Here is a 14,759-nt window from a genome sequence, read left to right on the forward strand (position 1 = left end):
CCCCATAGACTCTCTACGTGAACACCAAGTGTTGTAACCTCGGATGAAGTGGGGGCCGCATATAAGACCCCGACGTTTGAAGGGGCCCAGTAGTCTCTAGTCACCGATACGACCACGTTACTACGACTGGATCATTGTACATAGTGACGTCATTCTTTTTCTCTCTTTCTCGATCGGCGCCCATCCTTCGTCAGGATGAAGACGATAGTTCTTCTCCTGATCTGTTTCGGTGAGCTCTTATCATGATCTTTATCAGTTCGAGACAAAACCGAGTGGCTAACACGAGATCCGAAATAAAGCTGAACTTTTCAATATTTTTTTGGAATTTTTTTTTATACGTAAAAGTGTTACGATAGAATCTGTTTATCTTTGCTGTGCACGACCATTTTATCTTTTCTGTTTGCCAATTTCAAATGGATAAAAAATTTGCAGTATTGAAAAAGTGAAAACTTTTCAATATTTGCCATATGTGGGATATATATACGTTGGTAAAAACTTATCAAAAATTCGCGTATTTTATAAATTTAATTTATATACTTTTAATATAAAATGAATAAAATAGTTAAGAAATATATTTATCTTTAAATTCTTTATGAAATATATATATTATTATATATAAAAAAAAGAACATTTTAATTTATATTATATATTATGTTCAATTTCTCTCTATTGTATATTTCCTGTTTTCTCTACTTTCTATATTAGTTATAATAGATAAGTAAGTTTTAATATAATTAAAAGCTTTTAAGTTAAATAAAGGTAAGATAATTGGGAAAAATAATTCTTTCGGGAATTGACGCGTCTGTCCGAGATCGTCTCTGCATCTAGTTGTCCGGTTAAACTGTTTATATATCGGAGTCGAAGTCCGCTAACAGCGCGCTCGAAAGTTATCAGACCTAGCCGATTAAACGACATTTAAGTTGTGGACGACCGACCGACCAAGCGTTTCGTATGGGAGCTCGGCCACTTTCTCACTTTCTTCGTTCGCGCTCGCGAGGTCGACCGTCATATCTTCAGGGACGCAGACGACGTGCTGCCTTGAAAACGTGCCGAGGGACCAGTCGACCCTCTACCTTAACACACGTTCACTCTTGTCTTCCTTAATTTTTTTTCTTTACTTCGCTTTGTTTTTTGGTTTGCTGAACAACTAATGACGCAAAGCAGTCCGAACGAATTTGAAGGTTTTGACCCATAGAAATCTTTAAAGATTTGTTTTAACGAAAATGAGACTAAAATTTTTCATATAATCGCATAGTTATTCGATAATTTTTTCTCCCAAAAAGATTTCTTAGTTATAACAGAAACTGATCCATTAAATAAGTATAAAATGCACTGGAGTACTTCTTACGACTCAGCGCTGATAAAATAATATCGAGACATGATCAGAATCGAAAATGCTAAAAAATTCAATTAGAGTTCTTTTTGTTCTTGTTAATATATAATTTCTCATTTATATTATACTTTAATCCTTTTGTCACAGGAGCTGCCACTGCTTTGACAAGGAAACAAGAGGCCGCTGAGCAAAGCCGTCGGAAGGTCGCTTCGGCCACGACGGCTCCGAAGAAAGAGGAGCCAGTGGAGGAATACGACGATGACGAGCTCCAGGACCAGTGTCCGGAGCCCAACGGATACTTCCCGGACGCGGAACAATGCGATAAATATTACGACTGCCGCGACAACAAGATAACGGAAAAATTGTGTCCCGATGGTCTCGTCTTCAATGATTTCAGTCCGCAGCACGAGAAGTGCGACTTGCCGTTCGGCATCGATTGCTCAAAGAGACCCAAGAGACGTAAGCGAGCTCCTCTGTTGTTTATACATCGTGCAATGATTCACGAAATCGATCAAGTGCTTCGAGAGCATTATTTAAAAAATTTTAATATTACGTGTGCATTCTTTTAGTGATACATAATTTTTTCAAACCTTTATTTTACATAATAACCTGCTTTTGGTTATATTGAAAGAATTTTATACTTTTTTTAATTACTCCATTTTTATATATCTACTCTTTTCCCGTAGAAAAGCCACAACCGTCATCACACTGTCCTCGCATGCACGGCTACTTCGCCCACGAGGACCCCAGGAATTGCAATACCTTCTATTACTGCGTGGAGGGCAAGTTCAACATGATCACTTGCCCGGACGGTCTGGTCTTCTCCGAGAAGACCGGCATCTGCAACTGGCCGGATGAGGCGCAGAAGAAGGGCTGCGGCTCCCGCGAGCTCTTCAACTTCACCTGCCCGAAGGTCGATGAGTCTGTGGCCGCGACGCATCCACGTTATCCCGACACCGAGGACTGCCAGTACTTCTATGTGTGCGTCAATGGTGAAGTACCGAGGCGAAGTGGATGCAAACTCGGCCAGGCATTCGACGAACGCAGTGGAAAATGCGACTGGGCCAGAAAAATACCCGAATGGTACGAATTATATAGCGAAACTTGAATTTTATTATTAAGGAGCATGAAAGCTAAATAATGATACGTATCGATGACGTTTAGAAAATAAGAAACAGGTCGAAATTGTGCAAATAATTATCATTTTTTAGTCTTTCAAAAATTATCTCTCTCTTGTTATCTAAAAATAATGCAGATTTTTTGCTACAAATTGTTTTTTATAAGTAATAACAAGTTTATAAAATTGATATAAGTAATCAGAAATATATACAGATGCCAAGTATTCTGAGCAAAAAGTACATTTAAGTAAAAAATTAAGTCAAACTTAATCCCCTTATTAAAGAAATTAAAAATTAAACGCATTAAAAAAGATAAAAAAAAACTTGAATAATAAAACATAGATTTATAATTTAAATTATGATATACATTATACAATAAAAAACAGAGCAATTTTTTCTTATAAAGAGAAGAAGGAAATTCATTTGCACGTCATTTTCAGAATTGCGCGTCTCTTTTATGTACATCAAATTCATCGAAAGATTAAAACAATTTAATTTAAATACAGTTTACGCCACTTTACATATTTCTCCTCTCATTTATCATTAAACATATATCTGAAGCAAATAATTTGATTTTAGCAAAGACTGGTACAAAGGTCAGCTGACCGACGAAGAATTGGACGCCTTGGAGAATCCACCGCCCAAACCCAAGCCCACCGGTGGACCAAGCAGAAGAAAAAGCACCAGACCGACCGTTTAGGGTCAAGATGTTAGATTAAGGATGTAGGTTTTTAAGTCTTTATTTCTAAACCGCCCTATTGTATAATAAACTTATCTTTACTACAAACACATGTCTTTCAAAATATATTTTGTCATAAATCCTGTCTTTGAAATAAGTTGCTTAGACAGATGATACATCGTAAATCTAGCTTTAAACAGTTTAGAAAAAGTAAGTAAGCTGTTAATTCTGAGGAAAATTATCCGAAGTTTACCCGTCGGTACCCCGGTGACATTTTTACATTTTTATTTAATTAATATTATATCATATTATACACACACACACACGCACGCACGCACGCACGCACGCACGCACGCACGCACGCACGCACGCACGCACGCACGCACGCACGCACGCACGCACGCACGCACACGCGCACACGCACACGCACACACACACACTATTATTTATTTATTAATATCCGTATTAAAGTCTTCAGTTTTTTGATTTTTGATGATAATAAGCCTATTTGGGAAAAATTCGCAAGATTTCTTTAAAATCTGGAATCGGAACTCTTCCGCAATTAATTCAGATCGTGTCTTAAATTTATGTGAGCGGTGAAAGTATACTCGTACGATATCGATCGACATTCCTCGCATTTTATGTATGGGAAACGTTTCCGAAATCCAGCTCTAACTTAATGCTTTCGTAAGCCTGAAGATCGTGAGACATAGATGACTTTACATAAGTCGAAGACAGTAGTGAATATTGTTAGAACATCGATATTAGACAAAACTTCGTAGATGAGATTGCAAAACTATCTATAAACCGTAATATTAAATATAACAATTAATAAATATATTTAATGTAATAACACATTAGCACATTCAATTAATTAATAAATTGAAATTTATTGTGATGATAAACGGTCGAACTGGACGCTTATCACGAATTGAAGGAAGGTCCAGGTTCGAACCCTAGGGTGACTAGGGTGATATTTTTAGCAATAAATTCTTTACAGTAGTTTAATATAAAAATTGCTTATTACCATTATTGTTAAATCAATTATTGGTTTAATCAAGCGAATTTACACTTAAATGAGACTATGTTTCAAGATTGACAAAATAATGCGTGCAGTTTACTGATTGTGAGTAGAAAAGTTTATATAATTTACACAGAAAAAATATTGTTAGGCCACAATGATTCAATTTGCTTTACCAGCAGAGATGATTAGAATAAAATCACATAGTTGTGAACTTAAGATCAATAAACTACGTATTGAACAATTCTCACTTTCCCGGAAAAAAAACATCGGAAGACGAAGCGTGAGTGAGAGCGAAACGGGAAGGGCATCGTTGTGCATGACGAAGAAAAACTTTGTAATTGACTCAATTGCTGCAATGAAATATCGTGTTATTGCGATGTACATTCCATTTAAAGATCATGGAACATTAATACATGATTAACATAAATGATTAAAATAGTCTGTGTGTTACATTTCTAATTGATATAATCAGTATATCAACTCGATAAGAAATATAGTTACTTTTCACAAAAGTAGTTACAATTTTATTTTTTATTAAATTATTAACAAGAAATAATAAAAAATTATGATAAACTTAAGCAAGCAATTAATTAAATCCGTAAAATGTTTTCTAATAACCTTACCTAGTCTTTAATATTTTATATTTTTATAATACTTTTTTAAAAATATTTTATAAGATATATGTTGAAAAAAGCTTGCATATAAAATTGTCTTCTCTATATTTAAAATAAATAAATAAATTTTTTAGATTCAAAATTAGATGTAATTTAGTTTAATAGGTAATTGACGATGTACAGACTTTTATGTCTCAAACTTGTGAATATTTTACTAAATTAATAGGCGAGTACTATGACGGACAGTAACATTTATCGCAGAAATCAGTTTTTCATTGTCAGAACAATCGAAGCGAGAGCGAAGGTGAATGTTAAACGACAGTTAAGAGAAGAAAGCCTAACAAAAACTTGTCGTTTCCTGGTAGTCAGTGATGCGTAATCTACTATTCTCTATTTGAAATCGTTCGCTTAGAAATGCGGGCAAACGATTCTCCAAGATATCAACGCTTTCTTAGATTTTTAAAACGTTCATTTTCTTCATCTTGAGTTTACGATTTTTCCAGGCGTCACTAGACTCGAATATTTAATGAAAATGATATTTATAAAGAAATATTTAAAAAATCGTCTTTTTTCTAGTCACTTTCATTTTTTATGTCATATATATATTATTTTTATCGTACACATTTTGTTTATAATCCATAATTCTGACATTTATTTCCCTGCATATATTTTTATTTGTTTAATTATTTATATATATCTATTTTTATATCAAACTGCAATAAATTTCATTCTGCTTATCCATCTTGAGAAATTAATTAAACCTTCCCCCAGATGGAAAAGATGGTATAACTGAAATATTTTCATGAAATTTCCCAGCATTTATCCGTAATTGTCGTTGCGAAGCAGCGCGATTGTGATTTGCATTTTTATCATCAAAGATGAAAAACAGGACGAAGGACGTGTCGAAGTGAGAGCGCTGGAGAGGAGAGAGGAGAGTAAAAGTCTCCTTTCTTTCTCTCTTTCTCTCTTTCTCTCTTTCTCTTTCCTTCTCCTGTCTTCTCAATCTTCATTCTCGACGAGTGTCCATCGATGAAAAGCGACGGCGAAAGTGGGATTTGCGTTGTGGTAATAGTGGGGATCCGCGAGGTATACCCAGCCGGCGAGTAGCCGAAGAGCTGCAGTTTCGCGAGGGCGACCTCGGGCCAATTCCAAAGAAGGATCAAAAATTAAATAGCTTAATTTTAGCCGTCCGTCCGTTTTAGTGAACCTCAGTGCAATCTAGGATCATCCCGCGACGATCCGACGAAAGAAAGCACGAGCAAACGAGGAAAGAATGTTCACGGCCGGGATTGTCGCGTTGATAGGCGCGATTGCGCTGACACGTGAGTATCAATCGTGATTGTCACAAAGAACGGGAATGAAAGAAACGTTCTAAAGTATTGCAAAGAGTGTTGTTCTTGCATCATTGAAAATCCTTGAAAATATTCTCTTGTAACATCAAAATTAATTACTGTTATTCTTAAAAAATTAATTGTTAGATGTCGATGATATTAATATTACTATAAATTATCACTTATTTATTAATAACTGTTATTTATAATGTAATCTACTTCAGACAAATTTAATTGTACACCGGATGTAAAATTCTCTAGAAAAAAAGTAAAGTAAGTTTTATTGGTAATTTTGTAAAAGAATATATATTTCTTATGAGCACTTTTCTTATGAGTTTGTGCTCCATCTTCTAAATTAACTTTGCTAATTAAAAGTAAAAGAAAAATAAGAATATTTCAGTTATCCCATTATAATATGTAAGCATTTCAGTTACAAAATAAGCATTGATGACTTTTCTTCGAATACTATCTTTACACAAATTCTAATTATTACAATTAAATATAATATACTTAAACTTTCCAAATACTTTTTTGATACTTTTGATACGATATATGTATTTAATGTTACAGCAACCAAAATCTAATGTGCACATATATATATATACGTCGTATAAATATGTTATATAATAATATACCTGTACATTTCTGTGACTTTTTAATTTTTATATAGTAGCCGCACAAAACTCTGTTATTGAATTATTTGATATTGAAACATCTCAATAAACTATTTTTATCACGGTTATCAATAAAATGTGGGATTGTTATTACTGTGTGAGATGTTAGTTAACACTGGATATTAATAAATTTCTTAATATTCGTGAATTATATATCGACCGATAGAATTGCAACAAGAATGAAGGAGAAAAGTGTGAAAGAGAGTAGCTCTCGGGCTCGGTGGAGATATCCGTTAGAATTAGTGCGGAGACAGAGTGCGAGAGCGAACTTTCTAAATCGTAAATGTCAGTTTTCTCGTTCGGCGAGTTGCATAAGTATACGGTCGGAGCGCGCCCAAGACAAAATTACGTAACAAACGACGAAATAATGCCCGATCCAAGAATTCGACGACGGCAGGTCGAACGGGTTCGACCACCTCCGTGTCTTACCGGAAACGCCAGATCGATTTCCGCATGCGGTGTAAGACCGCGGTGGAGTATTAATCATCGGCAACGTTTACAGACGCCGCGTACAATTGCCCGAACAAGGACGGCCAATACGAGGACAGCAGACAATGCGACAAGTATTATGAATGCAACGACGGCGTGGCAACGGAGAAGCTGTGCCCGGACGGTCTCGTGTTCGATCCCCTGAATCGCAAGATCAACAAGTGCGACCACGTCTTCAACGTCGACTGCGGCGACCGTCTCGAATTACGTAAGACATTAAAACGATATTTTGTGGAGAAACATATTCTAAAAAATAAACACATCCGTTGCTGGCGTCAAATGGAAGTTCTAATTTAATAATTTTCTCTCTAATAACATTATATATTCGTTGGTAATTACAAATTAAATTTAAAGGCAAATTATTATTTTTACGATTATACAAAAATAATATCTGTTTGTTTTCACCTATTTATATCTATGAAATAAAATCACGTTTTATATATTTTATACAACTTAAATATATAATATTCTTCCACGTTAAAAAATATATAGCGTTAATAATGCTATACAATCGATTGATTGACCGTCTTCGTTATTAGAACCTCCACAGCCAAATAAGAAGTGTCCGCGACGAAACGGCTTCTTCGCGCATCCTGACCCGTCAGTGTGCAACGTCTTCTACAATTGCATCGACGGAGAGGCGATCGAGATCACTTGCACCACCGGGTTGCATTTTGACGAGTACAGCGGAACTTGCGTGTGGCCGGACAGCGCGGGTCGCGAAGTGAGAAAGCTTTAAGAAAGAATTTGTTATACTTATATCCATTGGTTACGACACGCGGTTAGCGATAAAATTAATGTTAAAGTTCCGGAAGTAAAATCTTGACTTTTACATTGCATGTGTACACGTAACAAAATCATATTTTGCGTCTAATTTTAGAGCGGCCTCAACGAGGGTTCAGTTATTAGACGAATTTATTCGGAATTGTAACAAAAGCTATGAAATTCCCCGAAGTTAGATCTTTAATTGAGAGAAAGTACGCACGTCTAATGTACCCTACAACGCGCATACTTTCTCCCAATTACAATTACAGATCTTTGGCTAGGTCTGAGGTATTTTGATGCAATTTTGTTGGCATTTGAACTTAGGAGTCCCTATAGGAAACAAACAGCACTCATGAGATATCGAAATTCTAATCTTCAGTTACAATTCTTCTAATCGAATTAACATCACTTATTTAGTAAAATTCTTATTATAAAACTATGTTGAAATAAAACTGGGAAAATTAGAAATCAAAAGTTGTAAAAAATGGGAAAAGAGAATGAGAACGTCCAATATTTAAAAAAAATTGGACACCAAGAGCGTCTAATCTAGCAAAGGAAGATCAATTTTCAACTACGAGTTCACCCAGAAATCGCTAATTCAAAGTGCTAGTCGATAATGCTTCTTGATGCAACGATACGATAATATTGCACAATGCAGGGCTGCGGGGTCTTGAACAAGAAGCTGAAGGACGGCTTCGAGTGCCCGATCGAGAGCCAGGTTGACAGCAGGGGCATGCTGGTCGATCATCCCAAATTCGCGCATCCCGAGGACTGTCAGAAGTTCTATGTATGCCTGAACGGTGTGACGCCGCGCGAGCAGGGCTGCAGCGAGGGCACCGTCTATAACGAGGAGCAGCAGAGATGCGACTCACCCGAGAACGTTCCCGGATGGTACGAACCGTTTGCCATTCACCATATTATCGTTCCGCGTCATTATTATACATTTCCATATTAATGAGCTAGCGTATATTTAGTGTGTGATCACCAAAAGTTCGCGTAGGAATAAACATGTTGACATCATCCGAATATTCGGCATGCGGGCACATATATTATATAATTTTGCTAAACTTTCTGAAAACACGTAATAATGTATTAAATAAGAGAACTTTAAAATAAGTTTAATCCAAGTTAACGGACTTTTTTAAGTATTACGCGTTTAATTAGTTTTTTTTCGATTTGTGTGATTGTAATTTTTAAGATTTAATTTCCACCTTTCGCTATTTGCGTAACGAAATTATATAAATTATTGTATCATTATTATGTCATTACATGGTTGCGTTCTAATGAAATCTCTTATTTTGATTTTGAGTTATTAATTAAGTTGCCGGTGCTGCTGTTGCGCTTCATTTAAATGTTCGAGGAATTCAACAATTGTCGTTTACCTTGCAGCGAGGACTGGTACAAGGACGACGACAAGAAGAAGCCGTAAGGAAGTCGTCCACGCTCATCTGTCCCGCATCGGGACGCCGCCGCACATTCACTTTAATCACCCGTCACCCCCTTCGCCCAGCGTGTAACTCCATGTGTGTGTTTAGCCATTTGAGTGTCTTGGAATACATTTTATTTTTACTTTATTTAGTGTTCGATCAGTCAATCGAAACCTGATTTCCTTTCCCCAGTTTCCCGTTAATTAAAACGCGTCGCAGATTAGAATTGAGATAATGTCTTCCTACAAAAATTGTCCAATTACTTTAATTATTTAATGAAGAATGTAACGAAGAAAATTGGTGATATATAGTAACTTAAAGATTCGATTGGTGTGATTAATGCAAGAAGCTCGTAATTATAAATTATAAATATCAATGTTTCTTTGTGAGAATATTTAAATGTTCGCACTATAACAATACTATTTATTTTAATTATTAAACAAAGATGCATATAAATCTTCTAAAGTTGTAAGTATATTTTTTCTTTTGTTTCGGCCGCTTGAATTTTCAAGCTTTAAATATAGTTTAAATAAAACTCAATTTGTGTTTTGGAACAAACAAAACGAGAAAAAGAAAGAGAGATGCTGTTATTAAAATTAATTAACTAGCACCACGTTCCATCAATTTTAAAATGATTTTAATATTTCTCAGAAAAAGTTAATGGTGACTCAGTCGCCGATCGATTCTCGAAACGGTATAATACATTTCGAGGAACGTGCAAGAGGCCTTGAATCATTCTCGTTACGAGATCAGTTGACTATCACTTTCTCCCGAACTGCTCTGTTGTTTCTCGTTCTGTGATTTACTTTCTCCCTCTTTCCCTCATACTCTTTTTCGCATTGCATCGATTACGAGCGAGAGATGCGTTCGCTCGCTCCACTTTTACAAATATTTGTCAACGATAAAAAAGGTATATAAAATGCTCTTACGCCCAAAGAGGGTAAAAGAAAAACGGGAAAACGAAATAAAAAACCAGATCCTCAAAGTACATAATAAAATTAATTAAAAATTTACGAGAAAAAAGAAAAGAAAGAAAAAATATTAGAAATAAATCGTCATGTACTCTGAGCGCTTTAGTAAAAAGCACCGCAAAGAAAATGACAATTTTATATTCTTAACGCATTGGATTACAGAAATGTCGTTACTTTTTCTTGGCGAGAGATCAATTTATTTCTCTCGCGTGGCAGGTAAGTTGAGTGAGTTATTATGCACGGTATTCTTCCATTTAACTTTCCAATTCACGAGCGTTCGTCGCAAATGCCACTTGCTGAACACTTTTTGAAGATTAAATTCACTCGTTAGAGTAGAATAAATTAAATTCTGCACTTACAATGTGATGTTCAATTGATGAGATACTCAATTATTGCGATAATCTTATCTCTTATCAACAATTATAATTTTATCTGAGAATAACAAGAGTTTTTTTAACGGTACCATATCACGATACCATTATAAAATCAAATAACGTTTAAAAAAAATCTGTGATTTATAAATATGTATTTTAATTACTCTTAAATTCATGAATCTGTATTTCTTCCGTTTCTTCGGTTTGCGAAGATTGATAATTATTGTACATAATTGGCATATTAACTTAAATAAGTACATAACTGTTTCTATATCAACAAGATCGTTACTTTTTTGTTTTCTCCACAACGATGCACAGTGCAGAAAAATAGATTTAGATTTTAGATAATTAATTGACGCATAATGGCTCTATTAACTTAAATAAGCAAATAAATCATTGTTTCTCTCCGAACTCACGAAACAATTTCTCTCTCGTTACGCTTTCAAAAATGTCTCGACTTTCGGACTCTGATGACATTGATCGGAGGCCTAAGATAAACGTAATATGGCAGCCACCGATTTGCATGAGAGTTCCAAGCGTGAAGTGAGGGATGCAAAACGCGCGCGCGGTAGCATAATAACAGCAACGACCCAGTCGCGCGCCGTTGACACCCGGAAGTGTCTCGGAATTTATATGCGCCGATAATAACGCAATGCAATAAAACTTACGTCTATGCACCCGTTAGAACTCGCGACAGGAGAAAAAGGAGCAGCGGTTTCGCAGTTCGATCGGGAAGAAAGAGACAGAGAGAGAAAGACGGGACTTTCGGCGAAAGGGGGGCGAAGCCGTGTGAGGAGGGAGGGTCGGGAAATGTGCAGCAGCAAGGACCCACCAAGGTGGTGGCGAGACTGCCGAGCGAAACAGAACCCGTTTCGGGCTCGCAGTCACGTTTTATCAGCGTCGCGACGCGTTGCTGCCAACGAAGTCGAAGAGGAGGCCAAGGAAGATAAAGAAGAAGAGGAAGGGAAGGAGAGAAAGCCTCCTCCGAGCGATACCATCGAGATTGAAGATCTGAAAGACTCTCGCGAATCTCTTCGGGACCTTCTTCAGGATGACGGGAGTGGGAAAGCACGTGTTTCTTCGTGGTCTTCTGCCACTGATGATTCTGGCAATAAGCGAAGCGCAGTTCCGCTGCCCGGAGCCTAAGGGCTTCTTCCCTGATCCGGAACAGTGCGATCTTTATTACGCCTGCGTGGACGGCCAGCCCGAGGAGAAGCTCTGCAAAGACGGGCTCGTCTTCAGGGATGACAACCCCAAGAAGGAGTTCTGCGACTTACCGGCGAACGTGCCTTGCGGCGACCGCACGCTTTTGCGTAAGAATTATTACAAATAGATTTATTTACGTTACTACGATTATTATGATTTTAATGAATTAAAAGAAAATTATATAAGTTTCTCTTTTCGGATTAGAAATTAACGGAGAGATAAAAAATTGTTTAAGATTTATTAAATATTAAAGAGTTTCATGTGCATAAAAATAATATTTGCAATTTAAAAAAAATATATTTATTTTTATTTGTATTATTTAATTTTATATTTATACGTAGATCACTTTAAAGTTGAGAAGTTCAAGATATATATACAAATTCGTTCTCTCACACACACACACACACACATTCTAATAATTCTATTGATTAAAGAAAGTAAATTCTACAATTATGAAATATCTTTTACGCTTTTTTATACCTTCTCCTACAGCTCGACAAACCAGAAGAATGGCCGATTAGAGGCCGATAGTCGCAAAAATAGAACTCGGTATGAACCGGTTTTTAAACGAACGGACAATCGAATGCTCTAGAGTTCGGTCTTTTTCGCGTTTCCTCAAAAGGAGTAATATTTAGGTCATACAAAAAAAACTTAAATTAATAAAGTTAAGCAAGAAATCTATTAAAAATTAAAATAAAAAGCTAAGATAAATTTAATAAAACTATATAATCGAATTTAGGTTAAATATTTTTTATAGTTTTTAAATAGTTGCTGTAAAAATTAATGTCTACGTTAAAAATATTAATGATTCTATTTAATATTTAATTTAATCACTAAAATTAAAAAGAATATATTTTTTTTAATTACAAATGTCAAGATATAAATCATAATTTTAAAATAATTATATATTAAATAATATAAAACTTACATAATCATTTACATAATTATACACATGCATTGGTATTCCTAATAACATATTTGTGACGGAACAGAGGAGCCGCATCCTAGCAAGGGCTGCCCGCGCGCAAACGGCATCTTCGGCCACGAGGACCCGAACGCGTGCGATCGTTTCGTCAACTGCATCGACGGGGTGGTGCAGGTGGTGCCCTGTCCGCCCGGGCTGATCTACGAACCTAAGATGTCGAGCTGCGTCTGGCCGGCGGACGCCACTCGCCTGTGCGAAAACTTGAAACGCGACGTCCTGGACGACGGCTTCGTATGCCCGGACGGCGATGTCGCCGGCCCGTCCGGCAGGATCCTTCCGCATCCCACGTACCCGCATCCCGAGGATTGCGCCAAGTTCTACATCTGTAAGAACGGTGTAGTGCCGCAGAAGGGGCAATGCGAACCCGGTACTGTGTACAACGAGGAGAGCTTCAGGTGCACCGAACCGGAATACGTGCAGGGATGGTGAGTGTCTTTTTTTTTTTAATTCTTAATAAAATCTTTTATAATAAGCAAAAAGTGACTCATAATTTATCTTTTAAATGACAGATTCTTTTTCAACATTTTTCTCTAATTTCAAAATTAAGCTTACTTCAAAAAATACTTCAGACTGCTCTTTATAACAAAATGTAATGTTTCAGCGAGGACTATTACAAACGTAAGAACTGATTGTGAGCTGGAGAACCGAGGGTGGCGCAGTTAACCGCAGCTACGTGTGTAATGCTCATCATTTTACTTATAGGAACAATAAATGCATGTGATATGCACGCTTACGTAAAAATCGCTGCGTGATCTTTTCGAGAGCGATCGCGCTTTCGCCCTCCCCGCGACGAATTACTACCCCTTTCTCCTTTTACGTAAACAAATTTACCTTCGGAAAATCCGCAATAAAGTTAGCCGTAGTCGGTCGCGGATCATTAACCCGCGAAAAGAAAAGCCCGCGGACCGACGACATCAAGTTCTATATCCGTTAGATAAAGCCTCCGCGCTCGAACCGGTCCGAATTATATAATTATCGATTATGTCGAAATTTTATTGTAAAAGCGCGCACATGCAAACGCCCGCACAATTCCGCGATTAAATAACTCAAAAAAGGAATGAAATTTATTTATTATATATTCTAATGAGGAAAAATATAAGTCTTTCACTCTGGACTCTATCTTACAATTAGATAACATCATTTTTAGCCGATGTTGTAAGAATTTCACACTGTTACGTCTTGATAATTATTGTACACATTTTGTATGCAAGATGTTCCGAAAGTCCGTTTTACAAATTTTTTTACAAGTTTGGAGTTGATTTTACCTCAGAGTTTCTTTTCACAAAGATATTTAAAACTTTTTCATTGGATATTAATTGGCTTTGTAATGAAATTAAAATTTACTTGACATAACAATGTATTGCTTAAACACAAGATTCTATGTTCATTTTCATTTTTCTAATTATGAATTCTAATAATAAACTTAAATTCTTCTATAAGTTTTTGCGGATAAAAGATGTATAAAAAGGTAAATATTTGTATTAAAATATATGTAATAAAGAATTTTTTCAGATTTTATCAAAAATGTTATACAAATACTTATGCAAATAATATAATTTATGAGAAATATACAATAAGATAGAAAAATAATGAAATATAAACATTTTAAAGTGATTATATAATTTCCCTTAAATCCTAAAATATTCTCGACAAAGATAATATAATTATTTAATCCAAAAAATGCGGAAAAATTTAGTTTTCTAAAATTATATATTTAATATATTATATACATAAAAAAATATGTATATATATATATATATATATATATA

At 35.8% G+C, this 14,759-nt stretch overlaps 3 protein-coding genes across 3 annotated transcripts; all 3 read left to right on the forward strand.

The window, feature by feature from the left end:
* The first annotated feature begins 56 nt into the window (after positions 1–56).
* On the forward strand, positions 57–3,250 carry Cpap3-b (cuticular protein analogous to peritrophins 3-B). Its single transcript, XM_077420368.1, has 4 exons — positions 57–229; positions 1,481–1,792; positions 2,020–2,416; positions 3,031–3,250. Exons 1-4 carry the CDS (start codon positions 196–198, stop codon positions 3,149–3,151), a joined length of 864 nt encoding a protein of 287 aa, XP_077276494.1. The 5' UTR covers positions 57–195; the 3' UTR covers positions 3,152–3,250.
* Positions 3,251–5,873: 2,623 nt separating this feature from the next.
* Positions 5,874–9,601, forward strand: LOC143904955 (protein obstructor-E). Its single transcript, XM_077419980.1, has 5 exons — positions 5,874–6,090; positions 7,276–7,470; positions 7,802–7,986; positions 8,686–8,918; positions 9,417–9,601. The coding sequence occupies exons 1-5, from the start codon at positions 6,042–6,044 to the stop codon at positions 9,454–9,456; spliced, it is 702 nt and encodes a 233-aa protein (XP_077276106.1). The 5' UTR covers positions 5,874–6,041; the 3' UTR covers positions 9,457–9,601.
* A 2,152-nt stretch (positions 9,602–11,753) lies between these two features.
* On the forward strand, positions 11,754–14,084 carry LOC143904954 (protein obstructor-E). The gene is made up of 3 exons (XM_077419979.1): positions 11,754–12,112; positions 12,998–13,415; positions 13,592–14,084. The coding sequence occupies exons 1-3, from the start codon at positions 11,851–11,853 to the stop codon at positions 13,617–13,619; spliced, it is 708 nt and encodes a 235-aa protein (XP_077276105.1). The 5' UTR covers positions 11,754–11,850; the 3' UTR covers positions 13,620–14,084.
* Positions 14,085–14,759: the final 675 nt, after the last annotated feature.

Source organism: Temnothorax americanus, unplaced genomic scaffold (genome assembly GCF_048541705.1).
Source record: "Temnothorax americanus isolate GAGA-0224 unplaced genomic scaffold, ASM4854170v1 Scaffold6, whole genome shotgun sequence".
NCBI lineage: Eukaryota > Metazoa > Arthropoda > Insecta > Hymenoptera > Formicidae > Temnothorax > Temnothorax americanus.